The sequence below is a fragment of the Lathyrus oleraceus genome, chromosome 7, assembly GCF_024323335.1.
Source record: "Lathyrus oleraceus cultivar Zhongwan6 chromosome 7, CAAS_Psat_ZW6_1.0, whole genome shotgun sequence".
Classification (NCBI taxonomy): Eukaryota; Viridiplantae; Streptophyta; class Magnoliopsida; order Fabales; family Fabaceae; genus Lathyrus; species Lathyrus oleraceus.
In genome coordinates this window covers 24077648-24090956 of record NC_066585.1, presented here as the reverse complement: position 1 = coordinate 24090956, position 13309 = coordinate 24077648, and the positions used below count along the sequence as shown (strand labels likewise).

Genomic DNA, 13309 nt, shown 5'->3' with positions numbered 1-13309 from the left:
AGTCCAAATGGGTCATATAGCACAACAGTTAGCTTCAAATTCTCAAGCTCCGGGCACCCTACCCAGTGGTACGGTAACAAATCAGTGGGAACATAACAATGTTAACATTGTCGTAACCAGAAGTGGGAAGTCAACGGAAGAAAACAGTATGGAGGAAGATGGATTGTTAGAAGTGGAAACCAAGGACCAAGATGAAGAAGTAGTATTGTCACATGTCAAGGAGAAAGAAAAAGTTCCTAAACCAGTCATCAAACTCCCTTACCCTCCGAGGCAGAAGAAGAAAGATCAACATGAAAAAAATTGAGAGGTTCCTGGAAATGTTCAAAAAGCTTGAAATAAATATCCCTTTTTCTGAGGCATTAGAACAAATGCCAATATATGCCAAGTTCATGAAATATATCATCTCCAAAAATCGCTCCACTGATATAGACCCGATCATCCTGACTGAAAAATGTAGTGTAATTCTTCAAGGTATGAAAATCCCAGTTAAAAAGAAAGATAATGGATCAGTTACTATTCCATGCACTATTGGTGATAGAAAATTCAAGAAGGCTATGATTGACTTAGGAGAAAGTTTGAGCTTGATGCCACTATCCCTCTACAAGAAATTAGGCATTGGCACCGTTCAAGATACTCGAATGACACTTCAGTTTGTTGATCGCTCTGTTAGGCGACTATATGGGATTATGGAAGATGTTCTGGTAAATATTGACAAGTTTGTTTTCCCAGTTTACTTCGTCATTCTGGAAATGCCTGAAGATGAGGAGATTCCTCTCATATTGGGCAGACCATTCTTAGAGACGGGACGATGCATGATAGATATAGAGGAAGGAACAATGACCCTTAAAGTCTATGATGAAGAGTTAAAGATTGATGTGCGAAACATGATGCAATACAAAGATGATATTGGCATAAGCCACACTGTAGAGATAATAGATCAGGTAATTGCTCAAGAAATTGAAAAGCAAATGCCCTAATCATCGTTAGAATGTGTCTTGAGTCTATCGATTTTTGAAAGTGATGAAGATGAGGGTAATTCTGAGGTGCTCGCTATGATGGAAAAACAACCTGAATGGATTAGATCTAAACCATGCCGGTGGGAAGATTTAACACCACCTCCACCATAAGATATCACTCAAGAACCGAAAACAGGGGCAGATCTGAAACAGTTACCAGCAAATCTGAAGTATGTATTTCTAGATACTGAAAAAAAATGCCCAGCTATTATCAACGCTAGTCTACAAAGTGTCCAAGAAGCAGATGGGCAATCGAGGATTTGAAAGGTATAAGCCCGACAATTTGCATGCACAAGATCTAAATGGAAGATGATCACAAGTCGATGGTGCAACCACAACGAAGACATAACCCAGCCATGAAAGAAGTGGTACGCAAAGAGGTTGTAAAATTGTTGCATGCGGGATTAATTTACCCTATCTCCTACAGCTCATGGGTAAGTCCAGTCTATGTGGTACCAAAAAAAGGGGGCACTACGGTGATTAAAAATGAGAAGAATGAGTTAACTCCAACCAGAACTGTTACAGGTTAGGAGAGTGTGCATCGGCTACAGGAGACTGAACATGGCAACACGAAAGGACCACTTTCCATTACCATTCATTGATCAAATGCTGGAAATGTTAGCTGGTCATGACTACTATTGTTTCCTCGATGGGTACTCGGGATACAATCAGATTGTTATTGTCCCTGAAGATCAAGAGAATACCGTCTTCACATGCCCCTATGGTGTTTTAGCTTGCAGAAGAATGCCATTTGGGTTGTGCAACGCACCTGCCACTTTTCAAAGGTGTATGACATCAATCTTTGCTAACATGCCCAAAAAGCATATGGAAGTATTTATGGATGACTTTTTAGTATTCGGTTCTTCATTTGATAAATGTTTAGCTAACTTGTCCCTTGTGTTAGAAAGATGCCAACAAACAAATTTGATCCTGAATTGGGAGAAGTGCCATTTCATGGTACGTGAAGGGATAATATTGGGACACAAGATTTCCACCCGAGGCATCGAAGTGGGCATAGAAAAATTGGAGGTAATAGCTAATTTACCACCACTGGTGAATGAAAAAGGCATTTGAAGCTTCTTGGGAGATGCGGGGTTCTACCGCAGGTTCATAAGAGATTTCTCCAAGATCGCAAAACCATTAACTAGCCTACTGGTGAAAGACACACCGTTTATTTTTTAAAAAGAGTACAACGAAGCCTTTGAGACCCTGAAGAAGGAACTTGTGTCTGCCCCCATAGTTATCGCCCCTGATTGGTCTCTCCCTTTTGAGATCATGTGCGATGCAAGTGATAATGCAGTAGGGGCGGTATTAGGGCAATGAAAGGCGAAGCTTCTGCATGTGATATACTATGCAAGTCACGTATTGAACCCCGTTCAAATGAATTCTGCAACCATCGAGAAAGAGCTCCTTGCTGTTGTTTATGCTTTTGGTAAGTTTATATCCTATTTGTTGGGATCAAAGGTAATTGTGTATACTGACCATGCAGCTTTAAAGTATCTTTTTCCCAAACAGGAATCAAAACTGAGGTTGCTGCGATAGATCCTACTGCTACAAGAGCTCAACCTGGAAATCAGGGACAAAAAAGGGAGTGAAAATACTATGGCGGATCACTTGTCTCAGATGACTCCGATACAAGAAACAGAAGAAACACACCCCATCAGAGATGAGTTTACCGGCGAACGTATCCTAGCCGTTACGAATATCCCCTGGTTCACAGGTTACGCGAATTTTGTGGTAGGTGGACTAATACCTGATGATTTTGATTCTAACAAAAGGAAAATGTTTTTGCATGATTGCAAATTTTATGTGTGGGATGATCTGTTCTTGTACAAAAAGGGAATAGATGGGCTGGTGAGGAGATGTGTCCCAAAGGAAGAACAAAAGGACATCCTCAAAGCTTGTCACAACTCAGAATATGGAGGACACTTTAGCGGAGATAGAACCATAGAAAAAGTCCTCCAGTCTGGATTGTACTGGCCTACATTGTTCAGAGATGCACAAGGGATAGTGAAAGAATGCGATAGATGTCAGAGGACAGGTAACATATCAAAGAGAAATCAGATGCCTCAGAATGCCATGTAGGAGGTAGAACTGTTCGATGTGTGGGGAATAGACTTTATGGGACCCTTCCCACCGTCCTTTGGAAATCAGTACATTCTGGTAGCAGTTGACTATGTGTCAAAATGGGTGGAAGTAGTAGCATTACTCACGAATGATGCTAATGTGGTGATCAATTTCCTAAAGAATTATATCTTCGCTCGATTTGGGGTACCAAGAGCACTAATTAGTGACGAAGGTACCCACTTTCTGAACAAGGTGATGGAGAACCTGTTAAGGAAATACAATGTGAAGCATAAAATCGCCACACCGTACCATCCTCAGACAAGTGGAGAGATGGAGGTATCAAATCGGCAGATAAAGCAGATTCTGGAAAAGACAGTTAGCGCGTTACAAAAGGATTGGTCGATCAAGCTAAAGGATGCACTATGGGCATATCGAACAGTATTCAAAACCCCCATAGGTATGTCCCCGTACCAACTGGTCTACGGTAAAGCTTGATATTTGCCGCTCGAACTCGAGCACAGGGCATTATGGGCTACCAAATTTCTAAACTATGATATTTCAATAGTGGGGAAATCTAGAATTCTTCAATTACAAGAGCTAGAAGAATTGCGAAATCGAGCATATGAGAATGCCAAGATATACAAAGAACAAACCAAAACATGGCACGACCGACAAATTCATAAGAAAGAACTTCAGGAAGGGAAACTGGTGTTATTTTTTAATTCTAGGTTGAAGTTGTTCCCTAGCAAACTAAGTTCGAGATGATCGGGACCCTTTATGATACAAAAGGTGTTTCCCTATGGATCCATTGAGCTGAGAAACCCGGCAAACGGGGACACGTTCAAGGTAAATGGGCAGAGAGTCATACCGTACCTACAAGGGAAGGAGGGTGGTCTAATAGACAAAGTCAGTTTTACCTGAAAAGAGGAAGGACCGCCGATCCATGCGACGCTAAACGAAGCGCTTTGTGGGAGGCAACCCACGCAATTTTAATTTTAATCAGTGTGTGTGTATGTTTGTAGGTTTACACAAGAGCTCTACAAAGGAGGGGAAAATCACTTCAATATATGTATAAGTCATGTCGAACGAAAGGATGCTACCAGAAGATGACCAAAATGAAAGATCCAAAAAAATGGCCAATTTTGCAGTCTGGCACGGGTACCCGTGTCAGCTGACACAACCCGTGGCATGATCTTGGAAAGACAAGGGAAAAGAAGTAAAAATAGTGGCCTTACACGGCCACCCGTGTCCGGAGCACTAAAGGTTGATAAATTTTGGGGGGTGAAAGTGGCCTGACACGGTCACCCGTGTCATCTGAAACAGCCCGTGTCAGGAGGCCTATAACGGCTCTTTTGGCAGTAGCCTGACACGAGTGGCCGAGTCAGCTGACATGACCCGTGTTAAGCATACGGGATTTGAATCATTTTTCGTGGGTCCCACCATTTTAATTTTCGCTTAACCACACCCCACCCACCTTTCCCCCCTTCTCATTAATTAGATTTTAATCCACTAATTTCAGTTTCTCTCTCACTATTTCATCTTCCTCACTCTTTCTCCCCTTTTCAACTTCCATTAAACCTTCTCCCTAAAAGCTTCCATAATTACCACTTCCATTACCTTATCGCAACAACACCCTTCACAACTATTACTCCATTTTTCCCCTCGTCTTGAACACGGTTTAAAAATCTTCTAATTCCATATATTAGAAATTTCTTTATTTTTGCAGGTCCAAAATGCCCCCGAGGAGAATTTTAACAGCGGTATCAAGTCCACCAAAAACGAAAGATCACACCTACCAGGTATATGTGCGAGCACACTTTGAATGCTTTAGGGCTCAAAATTGAAGTGGACATGATGTTCCACGTATTAGGGATGTTGGAGTTTATGAGCCTTGAAGTGTCGATGTATGAGCGCATCATGCTTGAATTCTTAAGCACGCTGGAATTCCAACTCGAAAAGAGATGGATCTATACAACCAGGTACTATTTTGGGACTTTACATTTCCTTCTGTTTAATAACTATCATGAATTGTCTATGGAAGAATTGGCATGGATACTCCGACTCCCGTTGTACGGACCGGGGGTGGTCCCAGATGGGTTTTCGCCAAAAGACTTCTGGATTTCCATCACGGGGAGGACGGATTACACCTCCAAGGATGCTAAAGCCTCTGGCATCCAGAACCCGTGTTTCTGTTATGCCCAGAAGGGTTAGGCTTACACCCTGTTCGGACGAGGCGATAGTACGGGTGTAGCAACCCAGGGGGAGTTATTTTCTATGTACTCGATGGCGCAAAACAAGGCCATCAATGTAGCTGCCTTTGCAGCTGATTATCTTGGCAGAGTTGGCCGAGTGGACTTCGGAGGCATCTCCGTCGGAGGCATGATCACCCAAATTACTGAACATTTCGGGTATCAGGCGGTTTTACTTGAAGACACTCCGGTTGCAGGTAAGACCAAAATTGACATGTCAACTCTGATACAACAAGGTATGATTTTCGTTGCTCCCACTTATTATTTTGTTCTCATTCATAAACGGATTATTATGGCTCTTCCAGATCCGGGCAGAGTTAGTATTATTGATTGTGCAAACTGGCTATATGTAAGTGCTGACCCCGAAACTGAGGAAGGCCCCGATGCTGAGCACTTTGCTACAGGTGAGCAGTTTGCAGGTGACCATGTGGATGCAACAGAAGTAGAAGAGGACGAACCCCAGAAATAGTTTATACCCCCATCTCTGGAACCTGCTCAGCAGGACGTAGGATCCTCTTCCTGGTCTACGACCAATGGACCTGGGTACAAACTGAACTCGGCGACTTAAGGACTAAGCAAACACGGCAGGGTATCAAGCAGGACCGGCAGGGGGAAATGTTGGATGAGATGAGCCTTATGATGCGGCAATTGATGCTGTATTTTCCACATCCGCCTCCTCAGTAGAGTACTGTGAGTGTCCTCCTTCGTACTTGTTCGCAAACATTGAGGCCAATGTTTGGTTCAAGTGTGGGTGGGAGTTTATGTTATTTTCAGTGTATTTTGTTACTTTTTCTAATAATTTTGTTATTTAACATAATTATTGTTTTATATTTGGTTTGTCTGTTTTTAGGGTACAATATGCTGCAAGTGTTTCAAGTCTGTGGTGTTATTGTAAAATTAGTGATGATCACGAGTGAGAGTGGATGAAATGATTACTCCACTTACCATTGCTTGTTCTGAAGGATCTTCCCAGGAAGTCGACATTGTTGAAGAAAAAGTTCAGACATAACGTATACAACTTAACCAACATAAGTGCCCTGTGCATTCCGAAGTAAGGAAGAAGTCGCACCATACTAGAGGAACTGTGGATGCTGTAAAACTTTACCTAACAGGGTGAGTGCATAAAAAGCCAAACAGATTGATCATCATGAGCGATATTCAGGTATGTCTTTATCACTCTAAATTTACGTAGATTCTCTAGGACTGTCACTTCATATCTACACACACGGAGGCACGTTGTTTGAATATAACCTTGAGCCTTTCTAGCCTTCCCAATGATTCTATCCGTTGTAAACCCCATTTGAGCTTGTATCCATTGTTTGTTTAACCCCGTAAATGTACCCCGCGGCAAAAACACTTCCTTACCCTATTCGGAGTCAAGTTGATATTATTAAGTTGTGTTGAAATTCTAAGTTTGGGGTAAAACCCCATAAATTTCAAAATCCAAGATGAGTGCGAAAAAAATAAATAAGAATCATCGAGAAAAAAAAAAAGAGAGAAAAGAAAATAAACTCGAGGGTTCAAAAGAAACAATGGCCAAAGAGAGGCACTCGGTTGAAAAACAAGAATAACAAAGAAAACCCGAGCTATAAAAAAATAATAGAGGAAAAGAAGGAAAATGAACAAATACATTGAAAATAATATTAACATTGACTCTGAACCAAAAACCACTTGTTTCCCGTTTGTTTGGAATATCCACACCATAACCTAAGCCCCGTTATAACCCGAAAGACCTCAATAAGTGTGTGTTGTGTGTAGGCGATATTAAAGGGGAAACTATTCAAACTTATGAGTTGGTATTGCATATTCTGAATTATGAGTGAAAACACGTTAACCCTGAGAGATTTGGTAAGAATGTGATATAAGCTGACAAGTGAAACGGTACCTCGAAGTGGAAGTACGACAGAAAACTCACGAGGAAAAGTAGGAACTATAAAAGGAAGAGTGAAGGCGTTAGCGAAAGATCTGAGCAGTGTCAGGATAAGAATAAAAATATTGGGAAGTGACACACGGTGTCATCTGAAACATTACTTGAGGGCAAGAAATGAGCTAAGTTTGGGTTGTGATCTGTCACCATTTTCATTAAGTTTTTGTTAGTAATCCGACAAGAAATTGAGGATTTTGAGACACTGTGCAAGCATTTTGGTACTTTTAAAGTAAATTTTAATTCCCCTATGATATTTTAGAATTTCCATTCATTGGCATGTTTATTTTATATTTTTGTGATTTTATGCGTAGGATGTCTGTGTTTTTGTCCGACAGGTCCAGGTGGAAGAATCGAGGAACTCGGAGCGATACAGTGCAGAATTCCGGCAAGTGAAGGAATGAAAAATCATCAGTACAGGAGGCCTAACACGACCACATGTGTCACCTGACATGGGCCGTGTCAGGTAGAAGGAGGATAATGGATAAAACAGAAGCCTGACACGACCGACCATGTCAGCTGACACGGCCCATGTCAGGCCATCCCCCAACCGTGTTGCTCCTCCATGGGTGTGCCAAGCTGAGTAGTAAGCTGACACGGTGTAGCGGGGTATTCATTACCTTTAGATTTATTTACTAAATCAAAAGTAAATCATACAATTCGAGTCACCACCGCACTTCTATTTATTCAAAGGAAAGGTTAGAAAGCGAACAAAAATTGAGAAGTTTTATCAAATCAAAAACTAATAAAAATGTCAGAGATCAGGGTAAGGGGGTTGGTTATGCAATGGGAAGGTTTTAAGCACCCAAAACATCCTAGGTACTCCTAAGGAGCCCTTTTCACAATTGTTGCAAGGTAGGTTGGTATTTGTGAAAGATTATTTGTGCAAACATGATTGGGGAGGTGAGAGAAGAATGTACAAATTATTTACAATTTTGTGTTTGAATGGATAAACTCATTACCTACGTGCCATCTTAAAAAAGATTAGGATCAAAACCTCGTAGTTCGGGGTAAAAATCTCAAAACAAGTTGGTGAATTGATTGGTCAAAAAGCCTTAAGGTCTTTTGTTATCCAAGGGAGAAAACTCAACCTAAAACCACAAATCCACCATGTGAGGATAGCTTCAACATGCTAGTGAGGGGTTAACCGTATAATAAGCATGGAAGACTCATTGTCCATCATTAAGGATATAAGTGAGTATTATATCAACCTCAAGGATAACTCAAACCTAATAGCTATGGTTTATAAAAAAAGCTTTGGTAAGAAGTGGCCATTGAAACCACAAAACAATTGGATGAGTTGTATTTACCAGTGAAAAGTATTTACAAAATATGGTCAAAATTGACTTAGGATTCAATTCAAAATAAGTGTTATGAAAGGAAAGTTGGAAGATCAAAAGCATAATGCTTAGGATTCTAATTTTGAAAACAAATGCTAATGTTTTCGCAAAAGTTTTGGCTTGGGTTAGAGTGGAGGGAAGAATAAGAATGGCTAAGGTCCTAAACATACAAAGATGAAGGAAGAGAAGTAAAACGACAAATGGAGTTCCCTTCTTGAGATCATAGTGATGATCCAAGTAGCACCCATCCTTTGGAATAAGCAAGCAAATAAGCAAGTAACTCAAGCAATCAATCACACAATCAAACAAGCTCCTAGGAATCTTTCAATGGCTTTTATATCTCTCACTTTGGATGCTCATGACAATGGTTCTTCAATTAGGCTCAAGTTGGAATCCCTACCACAAGAACACACACATCAAAAAGTTCTATAATGCAAACAAAGAATGGACAAGAGTGAGTTTAGAGATTAGGTCCTTTCAATTCATCTTCAACATTAAGCATTCTAAAGGCACGAGGCCTAGTTGCTCTTTGACATTTTATAGCACTCTAAAGGCATGAGGCCTAGTTGCTCTTTGACTCCATTTTGCATAGGGAATGACCTAAAGTCTAAGTCATTTTGTCCATTTGCATTTGGTTCACAGCAATCAACACAAAAACACAAGCACAATAGTATATACACAATTATGGGCTCAAGTGAGCAAAAGGCAAATTGCATTAACATAAACATGTGCTCAAGTGAGCAAAAGGGCAAAAGCAAATGAATAATATGTACAAGAATATTAAATTGCATTAATGTAAAGTTCAAGAATTAAAAGTTAATGGTCAATAGTTAGAGTTAGTGTGCCATAAGGCAATTTAGCGCTATGTTAAGCAATCGTAAGTGGACTAATGTAGTAGTCACACCTATCTGAGGTCAGTCAATAAAATATAGGCAACAAACACAAGTTAGAGATCTTGATTAGTGAATCAAGCTCCTACAACTTGCCATGCCAAAAGAAAATGAGAATGATCTTGTATTGATTTAGGTTTTTTGCTTGATTAAGAAGGAACCTATCCCTAATGCAAAATCATTCACTTGATCTATGATCAAGATGAATTAGATTTGAATCAAGGAAGGTTAAACCTCCTATACATCAAGGCTAACCACCAATCTTTAACTCATTGATCAAAAAGAAAAAGATGAAGAAGAAGATGAATAAGAATGCACATTAATAGAATTCAAATGAAGTAAGTAAAGCATATTGACCAAAGATAGATGAAATCAAGGTCAAACACTAGTAAACAGAAGCAAAATGAAACTTAGAAGTCAAGAAACAAATAAAATATTTTTGGTATTTTTCAAAATTAAAATAATACTTGAATTAAAATAAACAATTAAAGGTCAAACTTCAAATCCATTTCAAATCAACTTTGAAAAGTCCAAATGGATCATCCTAAGTTCAATAAGGTCAAACAAAGTTTGACAAAAAATTTCAGCATTTTTAGAAACCAGAAACTTTTTTATCAATTAAAAATGCAAAAAAAAACCTAAATGAACTAAAATCTCAAATAAATCTCAAATCAATTAATAAATTGATGAGAATATTTTTCATAGATCCATCATTATTTAAAGAGGTTAAGAAAATATTTAGGTATTTTTTGAATAATGAAAACTATTTAAAATGAATTAAAAATAACCAGAAAAGAGAAAATTAATAAAAAATAACAAACGACAAAATAAAAAATATTAAAAATCATTTTTAGAAACTAGAAATTAAAAGAGAAATAATGCAATTGGTCTCATATTTTTTGGAATTAAAATGAAAGAGTTATGATTTTTTGAAGTAAAATGAAATAAAAGAAAATAAAAGGGAATTAAATCAGAAATTGGAAAATGCTAAAATATGTGGCGCGTTGGATCCAGTCTCATTAATTTAGCTGGCACATCCAACGGTTGTGGTAAGCGCGCGCACCAAAGACCATAGTCAATGAGAAATATATGGTATTTAAAAAAAGTCATAAAAATGAAGAGTGGAGATTAGATCTGGAGAATGCATCGCATGACTCACACTTGATCTGGCAAACCGATGGTGGTGTGCACCACCGTCTTCTTCGGCGAGCTCATCAGCTCCGATGAGAATTGCAGACATGGCAAACTCAACCAAACGAAGCAATCTATACATCAATGGAAAGCTGGGGTGATGTACATCACCCCTGTACCATTGGTTCCTCCTCTAGATCCTCATAGAGAGAGAAATCAGAGAGAGAAAATCATGGTGTTCAATCTGAACTTCATGGATTTGCAAAATTTAAAGCATAATTCAAATGCCTCTGATGAGAGGACTTCAGCCAAGCCAACAAATGCAAGAAACAAGCAATAATTAGGGAGTTTTGAAGAAGAAAAGTTTGTGCATCAACCTTGGAAATGTGGATCTGTGAAGCTCGATTCCTCTCAACTATTGATTGCAGTTCACTCTTGAGATGAAGATGGAGTAAGGCCAAGGAATTTTAAGTCTGATAATCAACCAATGAAGTTGAAAACCAGATCTGAAATTTGAAGTGAAAATGAGAAATTCCTTTAGGTATGGTTATGGATTCAATTGTGCAGCATATCAGGCGCCTTCAGGTTGAAGAATAGTGAAGCCAAACACACTTATTTATAGCAAATGGCAAAGGCAAGCATGAGAATTATGTGTGCATGAATGAAGAGGGCCTCCATGCATGGGCCTGTACAGGCGCATGAAGGGGCCAAATCTGATTGGTTTGGCAAGATGAGGTCATAACAAGATGAAATGGACGTGCAGATATGATGTAATTAGCTTATGCATGAAGTTTGAATCAAGTTTCCATAATTGCACTAAAATCTTCCCCTCTACGAAAATGCCTCTTCCAAAAATAAAACATGGCCCTGTGGGTAATGGTTGGAAAGGTCTTGACATGAGGATCAATTGTTATGTTGAACAAAACTTCATTTGGAATTGGGAAATTAGTGAAAATTGGTCATAAAGTTCAAGGTGCAAAACTTGTGCATGTGAAATTTTCAAAAATGGACTAACTTCAATCCCTTCTGTTTCAATGATACAAGCTTCAAATGGAAAAACCTTCAACATAAAAGTTGTATATATTTTCAAGACAATCAATTTGGACTTCAATTTTCCATCATTTGGAGTTTTTATGAGAATGTTATGGGCACTTGAAGTTGGACTTTTTCACATTTCAATGCCTTTGGTCCAAAGTGACCTATAATGTTTTTAACTATCACATGTATTTATTTTAGGATTATGAAAATTTGTTAAACATAACCAATGAAGTAGACATCTTAAACTTTCCAATTCATTTGATCCCATCTCAAAATAATAAACAATGAGAGAGTTATGTCCTTGGGAAGTTGACCCAAAATTAGGGTTTCAGCCAAAATGACCTATAATGTTTTGAAGTGGATGATGACCTTACATGTTTCAAATGAATTTTTGATGAACATGAAAGTTGTTCATATGGTTCTTAAGAACAGTTTTTATCTTGGGGTAATCTCCATTGAACAAACACATTAAAAGTTAGGTCTCAGTGCATTTCAAAATAGTCAGATGAATTGACTGATCAGCTTCTCTAGTCCATACCTCAAGTCTTGATGAATTGATGATTGAGGATACTCAAATAAGCTCAGATATGCATGAAATGATGAATGAAAGAACTTCCCTTGATTATATTTGATCATGGGTTGAGGTTGCTTCATGAGCAAGGCACAGTTGATGCACAAATGAATTAGGGTTTCCTTGGGAAACAATCCTCAAGCCCTTTGGTTTGCTTTGATCAAATTGACACATTGAGATACTTGGGAGGCATATATGATGAATGAGAGCCTTGGGAACCATTGTCATGATTGCTTTCACCTTCTTATGATTGCTCAAGCTACAAAACAAAAGATGTTAGTGACATATTTGTATGCTTTTGGTTAGTAAACAAAGTAAGAAAAACAATAATATACAATTCAAGTATGCTTGGTGGTCTCAAACCAACTCTTACAAGTTCCCACCCAAAGGTTAAGGAGCCAAGATGCTATGATCCTTGAGGCAAGTGAAACATGCAATGATATGATGCCTTGAGGAATATTAGGGTCAAAATTGGGGTCTTACACACGGCCACCCCTGTCAATTGACACGGGCCGTGTCAGCCCAGGCCCATAATTTCCCTATTTTCGGGCTTTTATCACTGGGCTTTTGAGGATATTTTTGGGGTTGTCCACCTTTTACTTGATATTTTCACTATATAAGGGAACCTTCTACCAAAGAAAAGGTGACCGGGGAATGAGGAGAACACAGAGTTGTCAAGCAATCAAGTATGACAGAGAGCAATGAGTTCGGAGAGCAGAAGGTTTTCATGAGCAGAAGCGATTGAAGATCCAAGTCATCCAATTACTTGTAATGTGTAATTTTTATCTTGAATTCGTTTTGAACAATATGAATAGCTAACCCCCCCCCCCCCTCCAATGCTAGGGGGTGTTCCTGATTTAGAATTGTAATGACTATGAGTTTACATTTGCATTTATAATATTATTTTTTTACGGTAACCTTTTGATGTGTTTAATGCTTTCTCTTTTGGACCAATCGAGATTGTTTTATGGTTATCAATTAGGCAGGACCACCATTGGTAAGGTTTTCATAAGGTTACTCTGCAGTAGATATCACCTAGGACTAGGGGTACCCTATATGAATAAGAGCATTATTGATATAACA

General features: G+C 38.9%; 1 protein-coding gene across 1 annotated transcript; it reads left to right on the top strand.

Moving 5' to 3' along the window:
- Positions 1-290: 290 nt before the first annotated feature.
- LOC127101805 (uncharacterized) lies at positions 291-977 on the top strand. Its single transcript, XM_051039246.1, has one exon. It carries the CDS (start codon positions 291-293, stop codon positions 975-977), a length of 687 nt encoding a protein of 228 aa, XP_050895203.1.
- Positions 978-13309: the final 12332 nt, after the last annotated feature.

What these genes read in the sequence shown, in the direction of transcription:
- LOC127101805 (XM_051039246.1), top strand. Translation starts at nt 291, where the DNA reads ATGAAAAAAATTGAGAGGTTCCTGGAAATGTTCAAAAAGCTTGAAATA.